The sequence below is a fragment of the Petromyzon marinus genome, chromosome 72, assembly GCF_048934315.1.
Source record: "Petromyzon marinus isolate PM22_M1 ecotype Great Lakes invasive population chromosome 72, UKy_Petmar_22M1.pri1.0, whole genome shotgun sequence".
Taxonomy (NCBI): Eukaryota; Metazoa; Chordata; class Hyperoartia; order Petromyzontiformes; family Petromyzontidae; genus Petromyzon; species Petromyzon marinus.
In genome coordinates, this window is record NC_133738.1 from 2980160 (window position 1) to 3007774 (window position 27615).

A 27615-nucleotide genomic window follows, 5' to 3' on the forward strand; every position below is an offset into this window, starting at 1 on the left:
TCTCACTCACATACAGTCACTCACACACAGAGTCACTCTCACTAACATACACACAGACTCACACACACAGATTCACTCTCACCAACACACACAGATTCACTCTCACACACAGATTCACTCTCACACACAGATTCACTCTCACTAACATACACACAGATTCACTCTCATCAACATACACACAGATTCACTCTCACTCACATACAGTCACTCACACACAGAGTCACTCTCACTAACATACACACAGATTCATTCTCACACACAGATTCACTCTCACTAACACACACAGATTCACTCTCACACACAGATTCACTCTCACTAACATACACACAGATTCACTCTCATCAACATACACACAGATTCACTCTCATCAACATACACACAGATTCACTCTCACTCACATACAGTCACTCACACACAGAGTCACTCTCACTAACATACACACAGATTCACTCTCACTAACACACACAGATTCACTCTCACACACAGATTCACTCTCACACACAGATTCACTCTCACTAACATACACACAGATTCACTCTCATCAACATACACACAGATTCACTCTCACTCACATACAGTCACTCACACACAGTCACTCTCACTAACATACACACAGATTCACTCTCACCAACACACACAGATTCACTCTCACTAACATACAACAACAACAACAACCGCCATTCGCCACTAAGTGGCGGTGACGTCACCACGACGCTTGTGCCAGGCTATGTGCACCCTGAGGCCACGTGAAGTGTCGAACGCCCGCTGGCAGGAGGTCACGGGGCAGACCCAGGTGCCACGGGTCGACTGACTGAGATGACTGGCTGATGCACCACCTGTGCCCCCTACTGTGCCAACCTGCTGTGCTTTAGCCACCCGGCGCTCCGCTCGCTGTTGTGAGCGTCGCTCCTCCGCCCTCCGTTGTTGTTGGAGGGCGACTGCCTCCAACTGCCCAGTAGCATCCTTCACGAGCCTCCTCCACAGAGGCCGATCTTGACACCGCTGGTACCAGTCATCGGCAAGTCCACTCAGCTCCACGTCCTCCTGTACCACATCACTCCATCTCTTCTCTAGCCCGTGCCGCGCCCGCTTAGCCCCCTCAATCCGGCCAAACAAAAGCTGTTTCGGCATGCGGTGGCTGGGCATGCGGGCTACATGACCCAGCCATCGCAGCCTTGCCTGCCGGAGGAGCTCACCGATGGGACCCTGCCCAGATCTTTCAAGGATTTGTGAGCTCCTCACACAATCCAGTCTGGTTAAACCCAGGATGGATCGTAGGCAGGTCAGCCTAAATGTTTCTAACCGGCGAAGATGTTCCATTAGGGGGGTCCACGTTTCGCAAGCGTAGAGAAGGGAGGGAATGACCGTGGCCGAGAAGACCTGAAGCTTAGTGCGGAGCGACAGACCAGGTAGCTTCCACACAGCGTTACGCAACCGATGAAAAGATATTGCCGCTCGACTGATTCGGAGTGAGACCTCTGCTGTTAAACTGGAGCCAGTCATAAGCACACTGCCCAGGTATGGGAAACTCTCCACTCTCTCCACAACTGCCCCATCACCGATTGGGAGTTGTGGGGGTGGAGTGTCCGATGGTACAAAATACCCAGGCAGGTGCTTAGTTTTGGTGGGGCTGATGGTAAGGCCCCACCTCTTAGTGGCACGCTCCAGTCTCAGCAGCAGCGTCTCCAACTCCTCCTCTGACTGAGCAGCTATTACCAAGTCATCAGCATACATAACGTGGTTGAGCAATAGGGAGCCATCCCTTGACCGCACCCGGGCATCGATTAGCCTCCCATTATATCTGTACCATATGGAGATTCCCCCGGTACAGCTATTGAAGGCTTCACGAACTACGTGGTCAAAATAGATGTTAAATAATGTGGGAGCCAGAGGACATCCCTGTCGCACCCCAAGGTGTACAGGGAATGGCTCTGACTCCCGGCCACGTAGTTTTACCCGGGCCCGCTCACCATCATGAAGGTCCTTAATGATCGTGAGCAGAGGGTCAGGTACTCCAAAAGCACGAAGAACGACCCAGAGCCCAGGCCTACTGATGGTATCATAGGCCTTGACCAGGTCAATAAAGCAGAGATGTAGGTCTTGTTGGAATTCCCTACACCTCTGCTGTAGCAGACGGACAGAAAATATGGCATCTGTGCAGGACCGCCCTTTCCTGAAACCGCATTGGGGCTCCGCAAGCCTCTCCTCAGCGTGCCTGGCAAGGCGATGCTGAATAATCCTTGCCAGGACCTTTCCCGGCACACTGAGGAGTGAGATGCCCCTGTAGTTGTTACAGTCTGTGCGGTCCCCCTTCTTAAAAAGGGGGACCACCAGGGCATCCTTCCAATCCTGCGGAACCCGTCCAGTGGTCCAGACTGTTGTTATGATGTCATATAGGGCAGTCTGTGCACAAACGCCACCCTCCCTCAGCATTTCGCTTGGGAGATCATCTCTGCCCGCTGCCTTTCCTGGTCTCAGACTCCGGATCGCCTTCAATACTTCCTCAGCAGATGGCACCTCAGCCAGCCACTCACAGGGGGTGACTTCATCCAATATTTGAGGCACCGCAGCCTCAGCAGGGTCATCCTCACTTTGTGCCACGATGTTTTCCTGGCTGTCGGATTTTCCCTCCCCCAGGACCTCACAGAAATGCTCAGCAAATCTGCGAACCTGTTCCTGGGGGTCGGAAATTGGATCACCGTTTTTTCCCCTAATGATGGTAATAGGTGTGGCGCTGCAGGTTACTTTTTTGATGGAGTTAAATAGCGATTTGTGATCACGGGCCACTGAGGCAGACTCCATCTCCTCAGCAACCCGCGACCACCACCCATCCTTGCAGCGCCTCACGGCTCTCCGAACCTCCGAGCGAAGGCTGCGGTAAGCCTCCTCATTCTCTGACGTGGGATTCTGTAGCCGATGGCAGTGGGCCTGTCGCTTTTTCTCAACCATCCTGAACAACTCCTCTGTCATCCAGGGTGTCTGGGGAGGTCTGGACCGCGTACCCAAAGCAGCCATTGCAGCTGCATGAGTCACAGTCCTAAACCTCGCCCATTTACCCTCGACATCAGGAGGAGTCGGGGACGATGCCAATCCCAGCCGCAAGCGATGATGAAATTCTCGCTTGCAACTTTCATCAGATAACTGAGACCAGGCCACTTTAGGTTGGAATGGGGTCCTGGGTGTACACCCACCACCGGAGTGGAAGAATGGCAGGCGCATCTTACAGATGACTAGTCGATGGTCAGAGGGCAGATCAGCTCCACGGTAGGTCCTGGTGTCAAGGACATGGGCTCGCATTCGCTGGTCCGTCACTATGTAGTCCAGCAGATGTTCTTGCTTGGACCCGGCATGCATCCATGATGTTGTGTGGATGCGCCGATGCCGGAACAGCGTGTTGGTAATTACAAGCCCATGGGCTGCACAAAAATCTAGCAGCCTCCTACCATTGTTATTGAGCTGATCTGGCCCATGCCCTCCAATCACTCCAGACCAGGTGCCAGTATCATGACCAACTCGGGCATTGAAGTCACCCAACATGATGACTCTATCCCGAGGGGCCACTTTAGCCAGCACCTGTGACAGGAGGTCATAGAAGGCATCTGACTCATCGGCTTTGCCTGCATCCCTCCACGGATGTTCATCTTCGGTGGGGGCATAAGTAACCACGACCACCATTCCTCGCCTCCGGTTGATGGGAAGGCGAGCCCAAAGTAGCCTGGGGCTTACAGCTTCCCACACCTCACCGCCACGCTCCCACGCCCCCTTCATTCTTTTGTTCAAAAGAAGACCCACACCCTGTTGTTTGGCAGTCTGCTGCCCCGAGTAGAGGACTGTCCACCCCTCATGGTGGCAGGAGCCAGAGCCGGTCCACCGGACCTCCTGAATGCCGCATAGATCCAGGCGGTACCGGTCCAGCTCCCGACAGAGGAGTGGCAGCCTCTCCTCTGCAGTGAGCGTTCGAACATTCCACGTGGCCACCCGTAGTGGCTTTTCGTTGTTTCTGGAGTAGCCCCGAGGGTAGGTATTCAATCTCCTGGCTCCGCCAATTGGGGTTTGGCCAGGAGACGTCATAGACGCCTGGCCCCCCGGGGCCTCCGGCACAAGCTTAGTTGTTACATATTTCACTTTAATTCGTGGTTTTGTGGTAATTAATTGAAGGTGGAGGGGTTACCAGCCCCTCGCACCCGTCCAGAGCCCCCGTTTAGCCCCTGTGGTGGACACATATGCCATGAGGGGAGGAGCCAATCAAAATTGGAACTCCCCCCACAGCACTGTCCACGACAGAGTTGCCCGTCCGGCACCGCGAGGAGGTAGGGGGTTGTCACTCACACACACAGATTCACTCTCACTAACATACACACAGAGATTCACTCACACACAGAGATTCACTCTCTCTAACATACACACAGATTCATTCTCACACACAGATTCACTCTCACTAACATACACACAGATTCACTCTCACTCACATAGTCACACACACAGTCACTCTCACCAACATACACACAGACTCACACACACAGATTCACTCTCACCAACACACACAGATTCACTCTCACACACAGATTCACTCTCACTCACATACAGTCACTCACACACAGTCACTCTCACTAACATACACACAGACTCACACACACAGATTCACTCTCACCAACACACACAGATTCACTCTCACACACAGATTCACTCTCACTAACATACACAGAGATTCACTCACACACAGATTCACTCTCACTAACATACACACGGATTCACTCTCACACACAGATTCACTCTCACTAACATACACACAGATTCACTCTCACACGCAGATTCACTCACACAGATTCACTCTCACACACACCAGAGATTCACTCTCACACACACAGATTCACACTCTCACACACAGATTCACTCACATACAGATTCACCCACATACACAGATTCAGTCATTCACACAGATTCACTCACACACATAGATTAACCGTCACACTCACAGATTCACTCACACACAGATTCACTGTCACTCACACATTCACTCTCACAGATTCACTCTCACACACACAGATTAACTCTCAGACACACATTCACCCACGTACACACAGATTCACACACACACAGGTTCACACTCACTCACAGATTCACTCTCACACGCACAGATTCACTGTCACGCACACAGATTCACTCACACACAGATTAACTGTCAGACACACATTCACTCATGTACACACAGATTCACTCTCACTCACACATTCACTCTCACACACAGATTAACTCTCAGACACACATTCACTCACGTGCACACAGATTCACTCTCACTCACACAGATTCACTGTCACTCACAGATTCACTCTCACACACACAGATTCACTGTCACTCACAGATTCACTCTCACACGCACAGATTCACTGTCACGCACACAGATTCACTCTCACTCACACATTCACTCTCACACACAGATTAACTCTCAGACACACATTCACTCACGTGCACACAGATTCACTCTCACTCACACGCACAGATTCACTCTCACACAGATTAACTCTCAGACACACATTCACTCATGTACACACAGATTCACTCTCACACACAGATTCACTCTCACACACACACAGATTCACTCTCACACACAGATTAACTCTCAGACACACATTCACTCATGTACACACAGATTCACTCTCACACACAGATTAACTCTCAGACACACATTCACTCACGTACACACAAATTCACACACACAGGTTCACACTCACTCACACAGATTCTCTCACACACACAGATTCACTGTCACTCACAGATTCACTCTCACACGCACAGATTCACTGTCACGCACACAGATTCACTCTCACTCACACATTCACTCTCACACACAGATTAACTCTCAGACACACATTCACGCATGTACACACAGATTCACTCTCACACACAGATTCACTCTCACACACACACAGATTCACTCTCACACACACAGATTCACTCTCACACACACAGATTCACTGTCACTCACACACGCACAGATTCACCGTCACACAGATTCACCCTGTCACTCATTCACACAGTCACAGTTGTAGGAACCTTGGAATTCAGTCCCCGAGTTCACACATCTGGGTTTATAAGACGCTGGGGAGGGCCTTGGGTGAGGTCTTGGGGGAGGCCTTTGGTGAGGCCTTGAGGAGGCCTTGGGGGGCCTTGGTGAGGCCTTGGGTGAGGCCTTGGGGGGGCCTTGGTGAGGCCTTGGTGAGGCCTTGGGGAGGCCTTGGGGGGGCCTTGGGGAGGCCTTGGGGGGGCCTTGGGGAGGCCTTGGGGAGGCCTTGGTGAGGCCTTGGTGAGGCCTTGGTGAGGCCTTGGTGAGGCCTTGGGTGAGGCCTTGGTGAGGCCTTGGGGAGGCCTTGGGGAGGCCTTGGTGAGGCCTTGGTGAGGCCTTGGGGGGGCCTTGGGGAGGCCTTGGGGTGAGGCCTTGGGGAGTCCTTGGGGGGGCCTTGGGGGAGTCCTTGGTGAGGCCTTGGTGAGGCCTTGGTGAGGCCTTGGTGAGGCCTTGGGTGAGGCCTTGGTGAGGCCTTGGGTGAGGCCTTGGGGAAGGCCTTGGGGAGGCCTTGGGTGAGGCCTTGGGTGAGGCCTTGGGTGAGGCCTTGGTGAGGCCTTGGGTGAGGCCTTGGTGAGGCCTTGGGTGAGGCCTTGGGGAAGGCCTTGGGGAGGCCTTGGGTGAGGCCTTGGGTGAGGCCTTGGTGAGGCCTTGGGGAGTCCTTGGGGGGGCCTTGGGGAAGGCCTTGGGGAAGGCCTTGGGTGAGGCCTTGGGGAGGCCTTGGGGAGGCCTAGGGGAGGCCTTGGTGAGGCCTTGGTGAGGCCTTGGTGAGGCCTTGGGTGAGGCCTTGGGGAGTCCCTTGGGGGGGCCTTGGGGAAGGCCTTGGGGAAGGCCTTGGTGAGGCCTTGGGTGAGGCCTTGGTGAGCCCTTGGGTGAGGCCTTGGTGAGGCCTTGGGGAGGCCTTGGGGAGGCCTTAGTGAGGCCTTGGGTGAGCCCTCGGGTGAGGCCTTGGGGTGAGCCCTTGGGTGAGGCCTCGAGGCAGGGCCTGTCAATGAAGTGACCGTCTTGATCGTTCCATTTACAAGCTCACCGACGACCGACCGACCGACCGACCTGCCGATTGGCGATAATCTCGCCCGGCCGCCCGCCCGCCCGGCCGCCCGCCCGGCCCAACTGCTCGAGGTGGACAGCCGCGCTGGGCCACGGCCAATCAAAAGTTCACCGCCCCCCCTCCCAGATGCAAACCCTGCCCCGGTGCGCCACCACCCCCACCACCATCACCACCACCACCACCACCACTGTCACCGTCACCACCACCACCCCCACCACCACCACCGTCGTCAACCACCACCACCAACACCGTCACCACCGTCACCACCACCACCACCGTCACCACCACCACCACCATCACCACCACCACCCCCACCACCACCACCGTCACCACCACCACTGTCACCACCACCACCATCACCACCACCACCACCGTCGTCAACCACCACCACCACCAACACCGTCACCACCGTCACCACCCCCACCACCCCCACCCCCACCACCACCACCACCACCGTCACCACCACCACCACCGTCATCACCACCACCGTCACCACCACCACCACCACCCCCACCACCACCACCACCACCCACCACCACAACCACCCCCACCACCACCACCACCGTCACCACCACCACTGTCACCACCACCGTCACCACCACCACCATCACCACCACCACCACCACCACTCACCACCTCCACCACCACCACCACCACCACCGTCACCACCACCACCACCACCCACCACCACCACCACCACCCCCACCAGCTCTACTAAATGAGTCTCTCTGCGGCAGGCGCCCCCATGACGTTCCACATCTCCAGCCTGGCCGCTCCGGATTTTTCCTCGCGGCTGGGGCAGTAGCTCCCACCGGCTCCGCCCCTACCGGCGACGCCGCGAAGGCAGCCGTGGAGGAGCCGGTGGTGCCGGTGGTGCCGGTGGTGCCGGGCTGCCGTGCCGGTGCCGGTGCCGGTGGTGCCGGTGGTGCCGGTGTTGTCGCCGGGGTGGTCTCGCGAGGGACACAGCCGCAGGAGGAGACAGGCGGCCGACGAGAGGAGCAGCAGCAGCAGGACCGAGCCGCAGGCCGAGAGGAGGCAGGCGGAGAGCAGAGACACCTCGCCTGTCTACAGTGGGTGGGTGGGGTTAGAGAGTGGTGGGGGGAGAGTGGTGGGGGGGGGGGGAGTGGTGGGGGGAGAGTGGTGGTGGGGGAGAGTGGTGGGGGGGGTGGGGGGGGGGAGTGGTGGGGGGAGAGAGTGTGGAGGGGGAGAGTGTGGTGGAGAGTGGGTTAGAGAGTGGGGGGTTCGAGAGTGTGGGTGGAGAGTGGGTTAGAGAGTGGGGGGTTCGAGAGTGTGGGTGGAGAGTGGGTTAGAGAGTGGGGGGGTTAGAGAGTGGTGGGGGGAGAGTGGTGGGGGGGGGTGGGGGGGGAGAGTGGTGGGGGGAGAGTGGTGGGGGAGAGTGGGGGGGGAGAGTGTGAGTGGAGAGTGGGTTAGAGAGTGGGGGGTTCGAGAGTGTGGGTGGAGAGTGTGGGTGGAGAGTGGGGGGGGATGGTGGTGGGGGGAGAGTGGTGGGGGGGGGTGGGGGGGAGAGAGTGGGGGGGGGGAGTGGTGGGGGGAGAGTGGTGGGGGGAGAGTGGTGGGGGAGAGTGGTGGGGGGAGAGTGGTGGGGGGAGAGTGGTGGGGGGGGGGGAGTGGTGGGGGGAGAGTGGTGGGGGGGAGTGGTGGGGGGAGAGTGGTGGGGGGGGGTGGGGGGGGAGAGTGGTGGGGGGGGGGGGGGGAGAGTGGGTTAGAGAGTGTGGGGTTAGAGAGTGGGGGTTTAGAGAGTGTGGGTGGAGAGTGGGTGGAGAGAGTGGGGGGAGAGTGGGGGGTTAGAGAGGTGGGGGGAGAGTGAGGGGTTAGAGAGTGGGGGTTTAGAGAGAGTGGGGGAGAGTGTGGGTGGAGAGTGGGGGTTTAGAGAGTGTGGGTGGAGAGTGTGGGGGGAGAGTGGGTGGAGAGTGGGGTGGAGAGTGTGGGTGGAGAGTGTGGGGGGAGAGTGGGTGGAGAGTGGGGTGTTAGAGTGGGTGGAGGTGTGGGTGGAGAGTGTGGGATTAAAGAGTGGGGGGAGAGTGGGTGGAGAGTGGGTGGAGAGTGTGGGTGGAGAGTGGGGGTTTAGAGAGTGTGGGTGGAGAGTGTGGGTGGAGAGTGGGGTGGAGAGTGTGGGTGGAGAGTGTGGGTGGAGAGAGTGGCGTGGAGAGAGGGGTGTTAGAGAGTGGGGGTTAGAGAGAGTGGGTGGAGAGTGGGGTGGAGAGTGGTCAGAGAGTGTGGGTGGATAGAGTGGGTGGAGAGTGTGGGTGGAGGGTGTGGGTGGAGAGTGGGGTGTTAGAGAGTGGGGTTTAGAGAGAGTGGGTGGAGAGTGGTGGAGAGTGGGTGGAGAGTGTGGGTGGAGAGTGCGGGTGGAGAGTGGGTGGAAGAGTGGGGGGAGAGTGTGGGTGGAGAGTGGGTGGAGAGAGTGGGGGAGAGTGGGGGGTTAGAGAGTGGGGGTTTAGAAAGTGTGGGTGGAGAGTGTGGGTGGAGAGTGTGGGGGGAGAGTGGGGTGGAGAGTGTGGGTGGGAGTGGGGGGTTAAAGAGTGGGGGGAGAGTGGGTGGAGAGTGGGGTGTTAGAGAGTGGGGGTTTAGAGAGAGTGTGGGTGGAGAGTGTGGGGGTGGAGAGTGTGGGGGGAGGGGGTGGAGAGTGTGGGTGGAGAGTGGGTGGAGAGAGTGGGGGGAGAGTGGGGGGTTAGAGAGTGGGGGTTTAGAAAGTGTGGGTGGAGAGTGTGGGTGGAGAGTGTGGGTGGAGAGTGGGGGGTTAAAGAGTGGGGGGAGAGTGGGTGGAGAGTGGGGGGTTAAATAGTGGGTGGAGAGTGTGGGTGAGAGAGTGGGTGGAGAGAGTGGGGGGAGAGTGGGGTGTTAGAGAGTGGGGTTTAGAGAGAGTGGGTTAGAGACAGTGGGTGGAGAGTGGGGGGTGAGAGAGTGGTGGGGGGGTCACCAGCCCCTCACACCCGGCGGTCCAGAGCCCCCCGTTAGCCACCGTGGTGGCTACAAATGCCGTGAGGGGAATGGCAAATCGACTTTCACCACCCCCCACCCCCCACCCCCCACCCTCCAACCCCACCCCCCCCCACCCCAGCCTAAATGTTTCTAACCGGCGAAGATGTTCCATTAGGGGGGTCCACGTTTCGCAAGCGTAGAGAAGGGAGGGAATGACCATGGCCGAGAAGACCTGAAGCTTAGTGCGGAGCGACAGACCAGGTAGCTTCCACACAGCGTTACGCAACCGATGAAAAGATATTGCCGCTCGACTGATTCGGAGTGAGACCTCTGCTGTTAAACTGGAGCCGGTCATAAGCACACTGCCCAGGTATGGGAAACTCTCCACTCTCTCCACAACTGCCCCATCACCGATTGGGAGTTGTGGGGGTGGAGTGTCCGATGGTACAAAATACCCAGGCAGGTGCTTAGTTTTGGTGGGGCTGATGGTAAGGCCCCACCTCTTAGTGGCACGCTCCAGTCTCAGCAGCAGCGTCTCCAACTCCTCCTCTGACTGAGCGGCTATTACCAAATCATCAGCATACATAACGTGGTTGAGCAATAGGGAGCCATCCCTTGACCGCACCCGGGCATCGATCAGCCTCCCATTATATCTGTACCATATGGAGATTCCCCCGGTACAGTTATTGAAGGCGTCACGAACTACGTGGTCAAAATAGATGTTAAATAATGTGGGAGCCAGAGGACATCCCTGTCGCACCCCAAGGTGTACAGGGAATGGCTCTGACTCCCGGCCACGTAGTTTTACCCGGGCCCGCTCACCATCATGAAGGTCCTTAATGATCGTGAGCAGAGGGTCAGGTACTCCAAAAGCACGAAGAACAACCCAGAGCCCAGGCCTACTGATGGTATCATAGGCCTTGACCAGGTCAATAAAGCAGAGATGTAGGTCTTGCTGGAATTCCCTACACCTCTGCTGTAGCAGACGGACAGAAAATATGGCATCTGTGCAAGACCGCCCTTTCCTGAAACCGCATTGGGGCTCCGCAAGCCTCTCCTCAGCGTGCCTGGCAAGGCGATGCTGAATAATCCTTGCCAGGACCTTTCCCGGCACACTGAGGAGTGAGATGCCCCTGTAGTTGTTACAGTCTGTGCGGTCCCCCTTCTTAAAAAGGGGGACCACCAGGGCATCCTTCCAATCCTGCGGAACCTGTCCAGTGGTCCAGATCGTTGTTATGATGTCATATAGGGCAGTCTGTGCACAAACGCCACCCTCCCTCAGCATTTCGCTTGGGCGATCATCTCTGCCCGCTGCCTTTCCTGGTCTCAGACTCCGGATTACCTTCAGTACTTCCTCAACAGATGGCACCTCGGCCAGCCACTCACAGGGGGTGACTTCTTCCAATATTTGAGGCACCGCAGCCTCAGCAGGGTCATCCTCACTTTGTGCCACGATGTTTTCCTGGCTGAGGGATTTTCCCTCCCCCAGGACCTCACAGAAATGCTCAGCAAATCTGCAAACCTGTTCCTGGGGGTCGGAGATTGGATCACCGTTTTTTCCCCTAATGATGGTAATAGGTGTGGCGCTGCAGGTTACTTTTTTGATGGAGTTAAATAGAGATTTGTGATCACGGGCCACTGAGGCAGACTCCATCTCCTCAGCAACCCACGACCACCACCCATCCTTGCAGCGCCTCACGGCTCTCCGAACCTCCGAGCGAAGGCTGCGGTAAGCCTCTTTATTCTCTGACGTGGGATTCTGTAGAAGATGACAGTGGGCCTGTCGCTTTTTCTCAACCATCCTGAACACCTCCTCTGTCAGCCAGGGTCTCTGGGGAGGTCTGGACCGCGTACCCAAAGCAGCCATTGCAGCTGCATGAGTCACAGTCCTAAACCTCGCCCATTTATCCTCGACATCAGGAGGAGTCGGGGACGATGCTAATCCCAGCCGCAAGCGATGATGAAATTCTCGCTTGCAACTTTCATCAGATAACTGAGACCAGTCCACTTTAGGTTGGAATGGGGTCCTGGGTGTACACCCACCACCGGAGTGGAAGAATGGCAGGCACATCTTACAGATGACTAGTCGATGGTCAGAGGGCAGATCAGCTCCACGGTAGGTCCTGGTGTCAAGGACATGGGCTCGCATCTGCTGGTCCGTCACTATGAAGTCCAGCAGATGTTCTTGCTTGGACCCGGCATGCATCCATGATGTTGTGTGGATGCGCCGATGCCGGAATAGCGTGTTGGTAATTACAAGCCCATGGGCTGCACAAAAATCTAGCAGCCTCTTACCGTTGTTATTGAGCTGATCTGGCCCATGCCCTCCAATCACTCCAGACCAGGTGCCAGTATCATGACCAACTCGGGCATTGAAGTCACCCAACATGATGACTATCCCGAGGGGCCACTTTAGCCAGCACCTGTGACAGGAGGTCATAGAAGGCATCTGACTCATCGGCTTTGCCTGCATCCCTCCACGGATGTTCATCTTCGGTGGGGGCATAAGTAACCACGACCACCATTCCTCGCCTCCGGTTGATGGGAAGGCGAGCCCAAAGTAGCCTGGGGCTTACAGCTTCCCACACCTCACCGCCACGCTCCCACACCCCCTTCATTCTTTTGTTCAAAAGAAGAGCCACACCCTGTTGTTTGGCAGTCTGCTGCCCCGAGTAGAGGACTGTCCACCCCTCATGGTGGCAGGAGCCAGAGCCGGTCCACCGGACCTCCTGAATGCCACATAGATCCAGGCAGTACCGGTCCAGCTCCCGACAGAGGAGTGGCAGCCTCTCCTCCGCAGTGAGCGTTCGAACATTCCACGTGGCCACCCGTAGTGGTTTTTCGTTGTTTCTGGAGGAGCCCCGAGGGTAGATATTCAATCTCCTGGCTACGCCAATTGGGGCTTTGCCAGGAGACGTCAAAGACGCCTGGCCCCCCGGGGCCTCCGGCACAAGCTTATTAGTTATATACTTAATTCGCGGTTTAGTGGTAATTAATTGAAGGTGGAGGGGTTACCAGCCCCTCGCACCCATCCAGAGCCCCCGTTTAGCCCCTGTGGTGGACACATATGCCATGAGGGGAGGAGCCAATCACAATTGGACCTCCCCCCACAGCACTGTCCACGACAGAGTTGCCCGTCCGGCACACACCCACACTCACCCACTCACTCACACAGTCACTCACACACTCACCCACTCACCCACTCACTCACACACCCATTCACTCACACACCCATTCACTCACTCACCCATTCACTAACTCACACACTCACCTACCCGCCCACCCACTCACCTATCCACCCACTCACCCACCCACTCGCCTACCCACTCACCCACCCGCTCACCCACCCACCCACTCACCCACCAACCTACCCACCCACTCACCCACCGACTCGCCTACCCACTCACCCACCCACTCACCCACCCGCCTACCCACTCACCCACTCACTCACCCACTCACTCACCCACCCGACCACTCACTCACTCACTCACCCACTCACTCACTCCGTCACCCACTCACCCACTCAATCACTCACCCACTCACTCACCCACTCACTCACCCACCCACTCACCCACCCACTCACCCTCCCACCCACCAACCCAACCTCCCACTCACCGCTGAGTGCTCCTGCCCTCTCTCCTCCCGCTCCAGGGTTGGCACCGTCGGCGTTCCGGCTGGGAAAACCAAAATCCCTTCCGGAAAATTCTCCTCCTCCTCATCCTCCTCCTCCGCCTCCTCCTCCTCCTCCCGGTGGTGCCCCATCCCCGGCCTCTCCCCCTCCGCGCTCGGCAATTCCGTCGCCTCGGAACCTTCGGGAATTCTCCCTCCCGGAGGCTCCCCTCCCGCGCCCGTGCGCGCCGGGAACTCCCGGCCTTCCCAGACGCTCCCTGCCCGTCGCCCTCCCGGCGTCGGCGACGTTCCCGCCGACGCCGGGACGCCGGTGGCAACGTCGCCGGCGACGGCGCCCGGCGTGATTCCCGGGTCCCGCGTGACCTGTCCCTCCTCCTCCTCCTCCTCCTCCTCGTCCTCGTCCTCCTCCGACGTTCCCGTGGGAGCCTCCGTCCGTGTCCTCGGGAATTCGGGAATTCTTTTGGGATGAGGTGTCCCAATTTTTCCATCGCCCCCCTCCTCCTCCTCCGCCTCCTCCTCCTCCTCCGCCTCCTCATCCACCGCCTCCTCCTCCTCCTCATCCACCGCCTCCACCTCCTCCTCCTCCACTTCCAACTCCGCGTCTGGCGTTCCCGAGGTAACTCCCGGAGGAACGTCCGACGGTCCCGCCAAAACTCCCGGCACTTCCGAAGAGGGCGCAGGAGGAGGAGGAGTTGGAGGAGGGGAATGAGGAGGAGGGGAAGATGGAGGAGTTGGAGTAGGAGGAGGAGTTGGAGTAGGAGGAGGAGTTGGAGTAGGAGGAGGAGTTGGAGCGGCCGTGGAAACCCCCGCAAACGCCGGGAATTTTCCCGGACGGAATTCCGGGAGCGCCGGCGACGCCGTCGCCCCCCCGGGATCCGTGGTCCTGCCGCCCGTCGTTCCGATCGGAGGAGGAGGAGGAGGAGTTACGGGGGTTGTGGTGACGGCGGGAATGGCGGGGGATGGGGAGGTCGTCGTCGCCGTTGTTGTTGTTGTTGTAAGAGCAGGTGGAGAAGGTGTCATGGCCGCCGTGGTGGCGGTGGGCTGGCAAGGACCCCGCAGGTCGCAGGCGTCCAGGGAGATCTCACAGTTGGTGCCTGAGTGGGGGAGGGGGAGGAGAGGGATTACTCAACCGCTCGCTCGCTCGCCCACCCACCCACTCGCTCGCCCACCCACCAACCTAATCACCCACCAACCAACCCACTCGGTCACTTCCCCACCCACCAACCCCCCCAATCACCCACCCACTCACTCAACCACCCACTCACCCACTCACCCACTCACTCACCAACTCACTCACCCACCCACTCACTCACCCACCCACTCACTTACTCAACCACCCACTCACTCACCCACCCACTCATCCACCCACCCACCAACCCACTCACCCACTCACTCACTCACCCACCCACTCACTTACTCAACCACCCACTCACTCACCCACCCACTCATCCACCCACCCACTCACTCACCCACCCACCCACCAACCCACTCACCCACTCACTCACTCACCCACCCACCCACTCACTCACTCACCCACCCACCCACTCACTCACTCACCCACCCACTCACTTACTCAACCACCCACTCACTCACCCACCCACTCATCCACCCACCCACTCACCCACTCACTCACTCACTCATCCACCCACCCACTCACCCACTCACTCACTCACTCATCCACCCACTCACTCACCCACTCACTCATCCACCCACTCACTCACCCACTCACTCACTCACCCCCTCACTCACTCACCCCCTCACTCACCCACTCACCCACCCACCCACTCACCCACCCACCCACTCACCCACCCACCCACTCACCCACCCCCCCACCCACCCACCCCCCCACCCACCCCCCCACCCACCCACCCCCCCACCCACCCACCCACCCACTCACCCACCCACCCACTCACCCACCCCCCCACCCACCCACTCACCCACCCACCCACTCACTCACCCCCCCACCCCCCCACCCACCCACCCACCCCCCCACCCACCCCCCCACCCACCCGTATGTCCGTGTGCACATAGACAGACGTAGTTGTCCACCAGGTCGAGACAGCTTCCCCCGTGTAGACATGGACGGCTCAGGCACTCGTCAATCTCCAGCTGACAGCTCTCCCCTCGGTAGCCGGGCACGCAGAAGCACAGCCAACCATCACCTCCACCATCACCTCCACCATCACCGCCATCGCCACCACTGGCGGTGATGTCCTGATGGGGAGAGAGAGAGAGAGAGAGGTGGGGGGGAGAGAGAGAGAGATCACCGCTGTGATGCCATCATCATCAACCAACATCGCCATCACCGCCATCATAATCACCGTCACCGCTATCATCATCACCATGACCGCCACCATCACCTCCACCATCACCGTCACCACCGGCTTTGACGGTGGTGACGGTGATGTCCTGAGCCACTGCACCGGACCTCCTGAATGCCGCAGAGATCCAGGCGGTACCGGTCCAGCTCCCGACAGAGGAGCGGCAGCCTCTCCTCTACTGTACACAAACCAGAACCAGTCCACCGGACCTCCTGAATCCCGCAGAGATCCAGGCGGTACTGGTACAGCTCCTGACAGAGGAGCGGCAGCCTCTCCTCTACTCTACACAAACCAGAACCACTCCACCAGACCTCGTGAATGCCACAGAGATCCAGGCGGTACTGGTACAGCTCCTGACAGAGGAGCGGCAGCCTCTACTCTACAAACACAAACCAGAGCCACTTCACCGGACCTCCTGAATGCCGCAGAGATCCAGGCGGTACCGGTACAGCTCCTGACAGAGGAGTGGCAGCCTCTCCTCTACACCCACACACACCGGATCCACTTCACCGGACCTACTGAATACCGCAGAGATCCAGGCGGTACCGGTCCAGCTCCTGACAGAGGAGTGGCAGCCTCTACTCGAAACAAACCAGAGCCACTCCACTGGACTCCTGAATGCCGCAGATATCCAGGCGGTACCGGTCCAGCTCCTGACAGAGGAGCGGCAGCCTCTACACAAACCAGAACCAGTCCACCGCACCTCCTGAATACCGCAGAGATCCAGGAGGTACCGGTACAGCTCCTGACAGAGAAGTGGCAGCCTCTACTCTACACAAACCAGAGCCACTCCACCGGACGTCCTGAATGCCAGAGAGATCCAGGCGGTAGCGGTACACCTCCTGACAGAGGAGTGGCAGCCTCTCCTCTACACACACAAACAAGAACCACTCCACCGGACCTCCTGAATACCGTAGAGATCCAGGTGGTACCGGTCCAGCTCCCGACAGAGGAGCGGCAGTCTCTACTCTACACAAACCAGAGACACTCCACTGGACCTCCTGAAAACCGCAGAGATCCAGGCGGTACCGGTCCAGCTCCTGACAGAGGAGTGGCAGCCTCTCCTCTACACAAACCAGAGCCACTCCACCGGACCTCCTGAATACCGCAGAGATCCAGGCGGTACCGGTCCAGCTCCCGACAGAGGAGCGGCAGCCTCTCCTCTACTCTACACGAACCAGAACCACTCCACCAGACCTCCTGAATGCCGCAGAGATCCAGGCGGTACCGGTACAGCTCCTGACAGAGGAGTGGCAGCCTCTCCTCTACACCCACACACACCGGATCCACTCCACCGGACCTCCTGAATGCCACAGAGATCAAGGCGGTACTGGTACAGCTCCTGATAGAGGAGCGGCAGCCTTTACTCTACACAAACCAGAACGACTTCACCGGACCTCCTGAATACCGCAGAGAACCAGGCGGTACCGGTCCAGCTCCTGACAGAGGAGTGGCAGCCTCTACTCGACACAAACCAGAGCCACTCCACTGGACCTCCTGAATGCCGCAGATATCCAGGCGGTACCGGTCCAGCTCCTGACAGAGGAGCGGCAGCCTCTACACAAACCAGAACCAGTCCACCGCACCTCCTGAATACCGCAGAGATCCAGGCGGTACTGGTCCAGCTCCTTACAGAGGAGTGGCAGCCTCTCCTCTACACAAACCAGAGCCACTCCACCGGACCTCCTGAATGCCACAGAGATCCAGGCGGTACCAGTCCAGCTCCTGACAGAGGAGTGGCAGCCTCTACTCTACACAAACCAGAACCAGTCCACCGGACCTCCTGAATACCGCAGAGGTCCAGGAGGTACCGGTAAAGCTCCTGACAGAGAAGTGGCAGCCTCTACTCTACACAAACCAGAGCCACTCCACCGGACCTCCTGAATGCCAGAGAGATCCAGGCAGTACCGGTCCAGCTGCCGACAGAGGAGCGGCAGTCTCTCTACTCTACACAAACCAGAGCCACTTCACCGGACCTCCTGAATGCCGCAGAGATCCAGGCGGTACCGGTCCAGCTCCTGACAGAGGAGTGGCAGCCTCTACTCTACACAAACCAGAACCACTCCACCGGACCTCCTGAATGCCGCAGAGATCCAGGCGGTACCGGTACAGCTCCTGATAGAGGAGCGGATGCCTGTCCTCTACACAAACCAGAGCCACTTCACCGGACCTCCTGAATACCGCAGAGATCTAGGCAGTACCGGTACAGCTCCTGACAGAGGAGTGGCAGCCTCTCCTCTACACAAACCAGAACCAGTCCACCGCACCTCCTGAATACCGCAGAGATCCAGGCGGTACCGGTCCAGCTCCTAACAGAGGAGTGGCAGCCTCTACTCTACATAAACCAGAGCCACTCCACTGGACCTCCTGAATGCCGCAGATATCCAGGCGGTACCGGTCCAGCTCCTGACAGAGGAGCGGCAGCCTCTACACAAACCAGAACCAGTCCACCGCACCTCCTGAATGCCACAGAAAACCAGGCGGTACCGGTCCAGCTCCTGACAGAGGAGTGGCAGCCTCTCCTCTACACGCACCCACACCGGATCCACTTCACCGGACCTCCTGAATGCCGCAGAGATCCAGGCGGTACCGGTACAGCTCCTGACAGAGGAGTGGCAGCCTCTCCTCTACACCCACACACACCGGATCCACTTCACCGGACCTACTGAATACCGCAGAGATCCAGGCGGTACCGGTCCAGCTCCTGACAGAGGAGTGGCAGCCTCTACTCTACACAAACCAGAACCACTCCACCGGACCTCCTGAATGCCGCAGAGATCCAGGCGGTACCGGTACAGCTCCTGATAGAGGAGCGGATGCCTGTCCTCTACACAAACCAGAGCCACTTCACCGGACCTCCTGAATACCGCAGAGATCTAGGCGGTACCGGTACAGCTCCTGACAGAGGAGTGGCAGCCTCTCCTCTACACAAATCAGAACCAGTCCACCGCACCTCCTGAATACCGCAGAGATCCAGGCGGTACCGGTCCAGCTCCTGACAGAGGAGTGGCAGCCTCTACTCTACATAAACCAGAGCCACTCCACTAGACCTCCTGAATGCCGCAGATATCCAGGCGGTACCGGTCCAGCTCCTGACAGAGGAGCGGCAGCCTCTACACAAACCAGAACCAGTCCACCGCACCTCCTGAATACCGCAGAGATCCAGGCGGTACTGGTCCAGCTCCTGACAGAGGAGTGGCAGCCTCTCCTCTACACCCACCCACACCGGATCCACTTCACCGGACCTCCTGAATGCCGCAGAGATCCAGGCGGTACCGGTACAGCTCCTGACAGAGGAGTGGCAGCCTCTCCTCTACACCCACACACACCGGATCCACTTCACAGGACCTACTGAATACCGCAGAGATCCAGGCGGTACCGGTCCAGCTCCTGACAGAGGAGTGGCAGCCTCTACTCGACACAAACCAGAGCCACTCCACTGGACCTCCTGAATGCCGCAGATATCCAGGCGGTACCGGTCCAGCTCCTGACAGAGGAGCGGCAGCCTCTCCTCTACACACACAAACAAGAACCACTCCACCGGACCTCCTGAATACCGTAGAGATCCAGGTGGTACCGGTCCAGCTCCCGACAGAGGAGCGGCAGTCTCTACTCTACACAAACCAGAGACACTCCACTGGACCTCCTGAAAACCGCAGAGATCCAGGCGGTACCGGTCCAGCTCCTGACAGAGGAGTGGCAGCCTCTCCTCTACACAAACCAGAGCCACTCCACCGGACCTCCTGAATACCGCAGAGATCCAGGCGGTACCGGTCCAGCTCCCGACAGAGGAGCGGCAGCCTCTCCTCTACTCTACACAAACCAGAACCACTCCACCAGACCTCCTGAATGCCGCAGAGATCCAAGCGGTACCGGTACAGCTCCTGACAGAGGAGTGGCAGCCTCTCGTCTACACCCACACACACCGGATCCACTCCACCGGACCTCCTGAATGCCACAGAGATCAAGGCGGTACTGGTACAGCTCCTGACAGAGGAGCGGCAGCCTTTACTCTACACAAACCAGGACCACTTCACCGGACCTCCTGAATACCGCAGAGAACCAGGCGGTACCGGTCCAGCTCCTGACAGAGGAGTGGCAGCCTCTACTCGACACAAACCAGAGCCACTCCACTGGACCTCCTGAATGCCGCAGATATCCAGGCGGTACCGGTCCAGTTCCTGACAGAGGAGCGGCAGCCTCTACACAAACCAGAACCAGTCCACCGCACCTCCTGAATACCGCAGAGATCCAGGCGGTACTGGTCCAGCTCCTTACAGAGGAGTGGCAGCCTCTCCTCTACACAAACCAGAGCCACTCCACCGGACCTCCTGAATGCCACAGAGATCCAGGCGGTACCAGTCCAGCTCCTGACAGAGGAGTGGCAGCCTCTACTCTACACAAACCAGAACCAGTCCACCGGACCTCCTGAATACCGCAGAGGTCCAGGAGGTACCGGTAAAGCTCCTGACAGAGAAGTGGCAGCCTCTACTCTACACAAACCAGAGCCACTCCACCAGACCTCCTGAATGCCAGAGAGATCCAGGTAGTACCGGTCCAGCTGCCGACAGAGGAGCGGCAGTCTCTCTACTCTACACAAACCAGAGCCACTTCACCGGACCTCCTGAATGCCGCAGAGATCCAGGCGGTACCGGTCCAGCTCCTGACAGAGGAGTGGCAGCCTCTACTCTACACAAACCAGAACCACTCCACCGGACCTCCTGAATGCCGCAGAGATCCAGGCGGTACCGGTACAGCTCCTGATAGAGGAGCGGATGCCTGTCCTCTACACAAACCAGAGCCACTTCACCGGACCTCCTGAATACCGCAGAGATCAAGGCGGTACCGGTAGAGCTCCTGACAGAGGAGTGGCAGCCTCTCCTCTACACAAACCAGAACCAGTCCACCGCACCTCCTGAATACCGCAGAGATCCAGGCGGTACCGGTCCAGCTCCTGACAGAGGAGTGGCAGCCTCTACTCTACATAAACCAGAGCCACTCCACTGGACCTCCTGAATGCCGCAGATATCCAGGCGGTACCGGTCCAGCTCCTGACAGAGGAGCGGCAGCCTCTACACAAACCAGAACCAGTCCACCGCACCTCCTGAATACCGCAGAGATCCAGGCGGTACTGGTCCAGCTCCTGACAGAGGAGTGGCAGCCTCTCCTCTACACCCACACACACCGGATCCACTTCACCGGACCTCCTGAATGCCGCAGAGATCCAGGCGGTACCGGTACAGCTCCTGACAGAGGAGTGGCAGCCTCTCCTCTACACCCACACACAACGGATCCACTTCACCGGACCTACTGAATACCGCAGAGATCCAGGCGGTACCGGTCCAGCTCCTGACAGAGGAGTGGCAGCCTCTACTCGACACAAACCAGAGCCACTCCACTGGACCTCCTGAATGCCGCAGATATCCAGGCGGTACCGGTCCAGCTCCTGACAGAGGAGCGGCAGCCTCTACACAAACCAGAACCAGTCCACCGCACCTCCTGAATACCGCAGAGATCCAGGAGGTACCGGTACAGCTCCTGACAGAGAAGTGGCAGCCTCTACTCTACACAAACCAGAACCACTCCACCGGACCTCCTGAATGCCGCAGAGATCCAGGCGGTACCGGTACAGCTCCTGATAGAGGAGCGGATGCCTGTCCTCTACACAAACCAGAGCCACTTCACCGGACCTCCTGAATACCGCAGAGATCTAGGCAGTACCGGTACAGCTCCTGACAGAGGAGTGGCAGCCTCTCCTCTACACAAACCAGAACCAGTCCACCGCACCTCCTGAATACCGCAGAGATCCAGGCGGTACCGGTCCAGCTCCTAACAGAGGAGTGGCAGCCTCTACTCTACATAAACCAGAGCCACTCCACTGGACCTCCTGAATGCCGCAGATATCCAGGCGGTACCGGTCCAGCTCCTGACAGAGGAGCGGCAGCCTCTACACAAACAAGAACCAGTCCACCGCACCTCCTGAATACCGCAGAGATCCAGGCGGTACTGGTCCAGCTCCTGACAGAGGAGTGGCAGCCTCTCCTCTACACCCACCCACACCGGATCCACTTCACCGGACCTCCTGAATGCCGCAGAGATCCAGGCGGTACCGGTACAGCTCCTGACAGAGGAGTGGCAGCCTCTACTCTACACAAACCAGAGCCACTCCACCAGACCTCCTGAATGCCAGAGAGATCCAGGCAGTACCGGTCCAGCTGCCGACAGAGGAGCGGCAGTCTCTCTACTCTACACAAACCAGAGCCACTTCACCGGACCTCCTGAATGCCGCAGAGATCCAGGCGGTACCGGTCCAGCTCCTGACAGAGGAGTGGCAGCCTCTACTCTACACAAACCAGAACCACTCCACCGGACCTCCTGAATGCCGCAGAGATCCAGGCGGTACCGGTACAGCTCCTGATAGAGGAGCGGATGCCTGTCCTCTACACAAACCAGAGCCACTTCACCGGACCTCCTGAATACCGCAGAGATCTAGGCGGTACCGGTACAGCTCCTGACAGAGGAGTGGCAGCCTCTCCTCTACACAAACCAGAACCAGTCCACCGCACCTCCTGAATACCGCAGAGATCTAGGCGGTACCGGTACAGCTCCTGACAGAGGAGTGGCAGCCTCTCCTCTACACAAACCAGAACCAGTCCACCGCACCTCCTGAATACCGCAGAGATCCAGGCGGTACCGGTCCAGCTCCTGACAGAGGAGTGGCAGCCTCTACTCTACATAAACCAGAGCCACTCCACTGGACCTCCTGAATGCCGCAGATATCCAGGCGGTACCGGTCCAGCTCCTGACAGAGGAGCGGCAGCCTCTACACAAACCAGAACCAGTCCACCGCACCTCCTGAATACCGCAGAGATCCAGGCGGTACTGGTCCAGCTCCTGACAGAGGAGTGGCAGCCTCTCCTCTACACCCACACACACCGGATCCACTTCACCGGACCTCCTGAATGCCGCAGAGATCCAGGCGGTACCGGTACAGCTCCTGACAGAGGAGTGGCAGCCTCTCCTCTACACCCACACACACCGGATCCACTTCACCGGACCTACTGAATACCGCAGAGATCCAGGCGGTACCGGTCCAGCTCCTGACAGAGGAGTGGCAGCCTCTACTCGACACAAACCAGAGCCACTCCACTGGACCTCCTGAATGCCGCAGATATCCAGGCGGTACCGGTCCAGCTCCTGACAGAGGAGCGGCAGCCTCTACACAAACCAGAACCAGTCCACCGCACCTCCTGAATACCGCAGAGATCCAGGAGGTACCGGTACACCTCCTGACAGAGGAGTGGCAGCCTCTCCTCTACACACACAAACAAGAACCACTCCACCGGACCTCCTGAATACCGTAGAGATCCAGGTGGTACCGGTCCAGCTCCCGACAGAGGAGCGGCAGTCTCTACTCTACACAAACCAGAGACACTCCACTGGACCTCCTGAAAACCGCAGAGATCCAGGCGGTACCGGTCCAGCTCCTGACAGAGGAGTGGCAGCCTCTCCTCTACACAAACCAGAGCCACTCCACCGGACCTCCTGAATACCGCAGAGATCCAGGCGGTACCGGTCCAGCTCCCGACAGAGGAGCGGCAGCCTCTCCTCTACTCTACACAAACCAGAACCACTCCACCAGACCTCCTGAATGCCGCAGAGATCCAGGCGGTACCGGTACAGCTCCTGACAGAGGAGTGGCAGCCTCTCCTCTACACCCACACACACCGGATCCACTCCACCGGACCTCCTGAATGCCACAGAGATCAAGGCGGTACTGGTACAGCTCCTGATAGAGGAGCGGCAGCCTTTACTCTACACAAACCAGAACGACTTCACCGGACCTCCTGAATACCGCAGAGAACCAGGCGGTACCGGTCCAGCTCCTGACAGAGGAGTGGCAGCCTCTACTCGACACAAACCAGAGCCACTCCACTGGACCTCCTGAATGCCGCAGATATCCAGGCGGTACCGGTCCAGCTCCTGACAGAGGAGCGGCAGCCTCTACACAAACCAGAACCAGTCCACCGCACCTCCTGAATACCGCAGAGATCCAGGCGGTACTGGTCCAGCTCCTTACAGAGGAGTGGCAGCCTCTCCTCTACACAAACCAGAGCCACTCCACCGGACCTCCTGAATGCCACAGAGATCCAGGCGGTACCAGTCCAGCTCCTGACAGAGGAGTGGCAGCCTCTACTCTACACAAACCAGAACCAGTCCACCGGACCTCCTGAATACCGCAGAGGTCCAGGAGGTACCGGTAAAGCTCCTGACAGAGAAGTGGCAGCCTCTACTTTACACAAACCAGAGCCACTCCACCGGACCTCCTGAATGCCAGAGAGATCCAGGCAGTACCGGTCCAGCTGCCGACAGAGGAGCGGCAGTCTCTCTACTCTACACAAACCAGAGCCACTTCACCGGACCTCCTGAATGCCGCAGAGATCCAGGCGGTACCGGTCCAGCTCCTGACAGAGGAGTGGCAGCCTCTACTCTACACAAACCAGAACCACTCCACCGGACCTCCTGAATGCCGCAGAGATCCAGGCGGTACCGGTACAGCTCCTGATAGAGGAGCGGATGCCTGTCCTCTACACAAACCAGAGCCACTTCACCGGACCTCCTGAATACCGCAGAGATCTAGGCAGTACCGGTACAGCTCCTGACAGAGGAGTGGCAGCCTCTCCTCTACACAAACCAGAACCAGTCCACCGCACCTCCTGAATACCGCAGAGATCCAGGCGGTACCGGTCCAGCTCCTAACAGAGGAGTGGCAGCCTCTACTCTACATAAACCAGAGCCACTCCACTGGACCTCCTGAATGCCGCAGATATCCAGGCGGTACCGGTCCAGCTCCTGACAGAGGAGCGGCAGCCTCTACACAAACCAGAACCAGTCCACCGCACCTCCTGAATGCCACAGAAAACCAGGCGGTACCGGTCCAGCTCCTGACAGAGGAGTGGCAGCCTCTCCTCTACACGCACCCACACCGGATCCACTTCACCGGACCTCCTGAATGCCGCAGAGATCCAGGCGGTACCGGTACAGCTCCTGACAGAGGAGTGGCAGCCTCTCCTCTACACCCACACACAACGGATCCACTTCACCGGACCTACTGAATACCGCAGAGATCCAGGCGGTACCGGTCCAGCTCCTGACAGAGGAGTGGCAGCCTCTACTCGACACAAACCAGAGCCACTCCACTGGACCTCCTGAATGCCGCAGATATCCAGGCGGTACCGGTCCAGCTCCTGACAGAGGAGCGGCAGCCTCTACACAAACCAGAACCAGTCCACCGCACCTCCTGAATACCGCAGAGATCCAGGAGGTACCGGTACAGCTCCTGACAGAGAAGTGGCAGCCTCTACTCTACACAAACCAGAACCACTCCACCGGACCTCCTGAATGCCGCAGAGATCCAGGCGGTACCGGTACAGCTCCTGATAGAGGAGCGGATGCCTGTCCTCTACACAAACCAGAGCCACTTCACCGGACCTCCTGAATACCGCAGAGATCTAGGCAGTACCGGTACAGCTCCTGACAGAGGAGTGGCAGCCTCTCCTCTACACAAACCAGAACCAGTCCACCGCACCTCCTGAATACCGCAGAGATCCAGGCGGTACCGGTCCAGCTCCTAACAGAGGAGTGGCAGCCTCTACTCTACATAAACCAGAGCCACTCCACTGGACCTCCTGAATGCCGCAGATATCCAGGCGGTACCGGTCCAGCTCCTGACAGAGGAGCGGCAGCCTCTACACAAACAAGAACCAGTCCACCGCACCTCCTGAATACCGCAGAGATCCAGGCGGTACTGGTCCAGCTCCTGACAGAGGAGTGGCAGCCTCTCCTCTACACCCACCCACACCGGATCCACTTCACCGGACCTCCTGAATGCCGCAGAGATCCAGGCGGTACCGGTACAGCTCCTGACAGAGGAGTGGCAGCCTCTACTCTACACAAACCAGAGCCACTCCACCAGACCTCCTGAATGCCAGAGAGATCCAGGCAGTACCGGTCCAGCTGCCGACAGAGGAGCGGCAGTCTCTCTACTCTACACAAACCAGAGCCACTTCACCGGACCTCCTGAATGCCGCAGAGATCCAGGCGGTACCGGTCCAGCTCCTGACAGAGGAGTGGCAGCCTCTACTCTACACAAACCAGAACCACTCCACCGGACCTCCTGAATGCCGCAGAGATCCAGGCGGTACCGGTACAGCTCCTGATAGAGGAGCGGATGCCTGTCCTCTACACAAACCAGAGCCACTTCACCGGACCTCCTGAATACCGCAGAGATCTAGGCGGTACCGGTACAGCTCCTGACAGAGGAGTGGCAGCCTCTCCTCTACACAAACCAGAACCAGTCCACCGCACCTCCTGAATACCGCAGAGATCTAGGCGGTACCGGTACAGCTCCTGACAGAGGAGTGGCAGCCTCTCCTCTACACAAACCAGAACCAGTCCACCGCACCTCCTGAATACCGCAGAGATCCAGGCGGTACCGGTCCAGCTCCTGACAGAGGAGTGGCAGCCTCTACTCTACATAAACCAGAGCCACTCCACTGGACCTCCTGAATGCCGCAGATATCCAGGCGGTACCGGTCCAGCTCCTGACAGAGGAGCGGCAGCCTCTACACAAACCAGAACCAGTCCACCGCACCTCCTGAATACCGCAGAGATCCAGGCGGTACTGGTCCAGCTCCTGACAGAGGAGTGGCAGCCTCTCCTCTACACCCACACACACCGGATCCACTTCACCGGACCTCCTGAATGCCGCAGAGATCCAGGCGGTACCGGTACAGCTCCTGACAGAGGAGTGGCAGCCTCTCCTCTACACCCACACACACCGGATCCACTTCACCGGACCTACTGAATACCGCAGAGATCCAGGCGGTACCGGTCCAGCTCCTGACAGAGGAGTGGCAGCCTCTACTCGACACAAACCAGAGCCACTCCACTGGACCTCCTGAATGCCGCAGATATCCAGGCGGTACCGGTCCAGCTCCTGACAGAGGAGCGGCAGCCTCTACACAAACCAGAACCAGTCCACCGCACCTCCTGAATACCGCAGAGATCCAGGAGGTACCGGTACACCTCCTGACAGAGGAGTGGCAGCCTCTCCTCTACACACACAAACAAGAACCACTCCACCGGACCTCCTGAATACCGTAGAGATCCAGGTGGTACCGGTCCAGCTCCCGACAGAGGAGCGGCAGTCTCTACTCTACACAAACCAGAGACACTCCACTGGACCTCCTGAAAACCGCAGAGATCCAGGCGGTACCGGTCCAGCTCCTGACAGAGGAGTGGCAGCCTCTCCTCTACACAAACCAGAGCCACTCCACCGGACCTCCTGAATACCGCAGAGATCCAGGCGGTACCGGTCCAGCTCCCGACAGAGGAGCGGCAGCCTCTCCTCTACTCTACACAAACCAGAACCACTCCACCAGACCTCCTGAATGCCGCAGAGATCCAGGCGGTACCGGTACAGCTCCTGACAGAGGAGTGGCAGCCTCTCCTCTACACCCACACACACCGGATCCACTCCACCGGACCTCCTGAATGCCACAGAGATCAAGGCGGTACTGGTACAGCTCCTGATAGAGGAGCGGCAG

The 27615-nt window shown here is 58.4% G+C and overlaps 1 protein-coding gene across 1 annotated transcript in view; it reads right to left on the reverse strand.

The window, feature by feature from the left end:
- Nucleotides 1-7803: 7803 nt before the first annotated feature.
- The window catches only part of LOC116938476 (uncharacterized), a 91402-nt gene continuing 71590 nt past the window's right edge, over nt 7804-27615 (reverse strand). Inside the window, exons 3-5 of the mRNA XM_076055662.1 lie at nt 15695-15899; nt 13671-14779; nt 7804-8177 (exon numbers count right to left, since the gene is read on the reverse strand). Of these exons, the coding sequence (XP_075911777.1) occupies nt 7827-8177; nt 13671-14779; nt 15695-15899 (1665 nt within the window). The 3' untranslated portion in view covers nt 7804-7826. The remainder of the gene's footprint in view (nt 8178-13670; nt 14780-15694; nt 15900-27615) is intronic.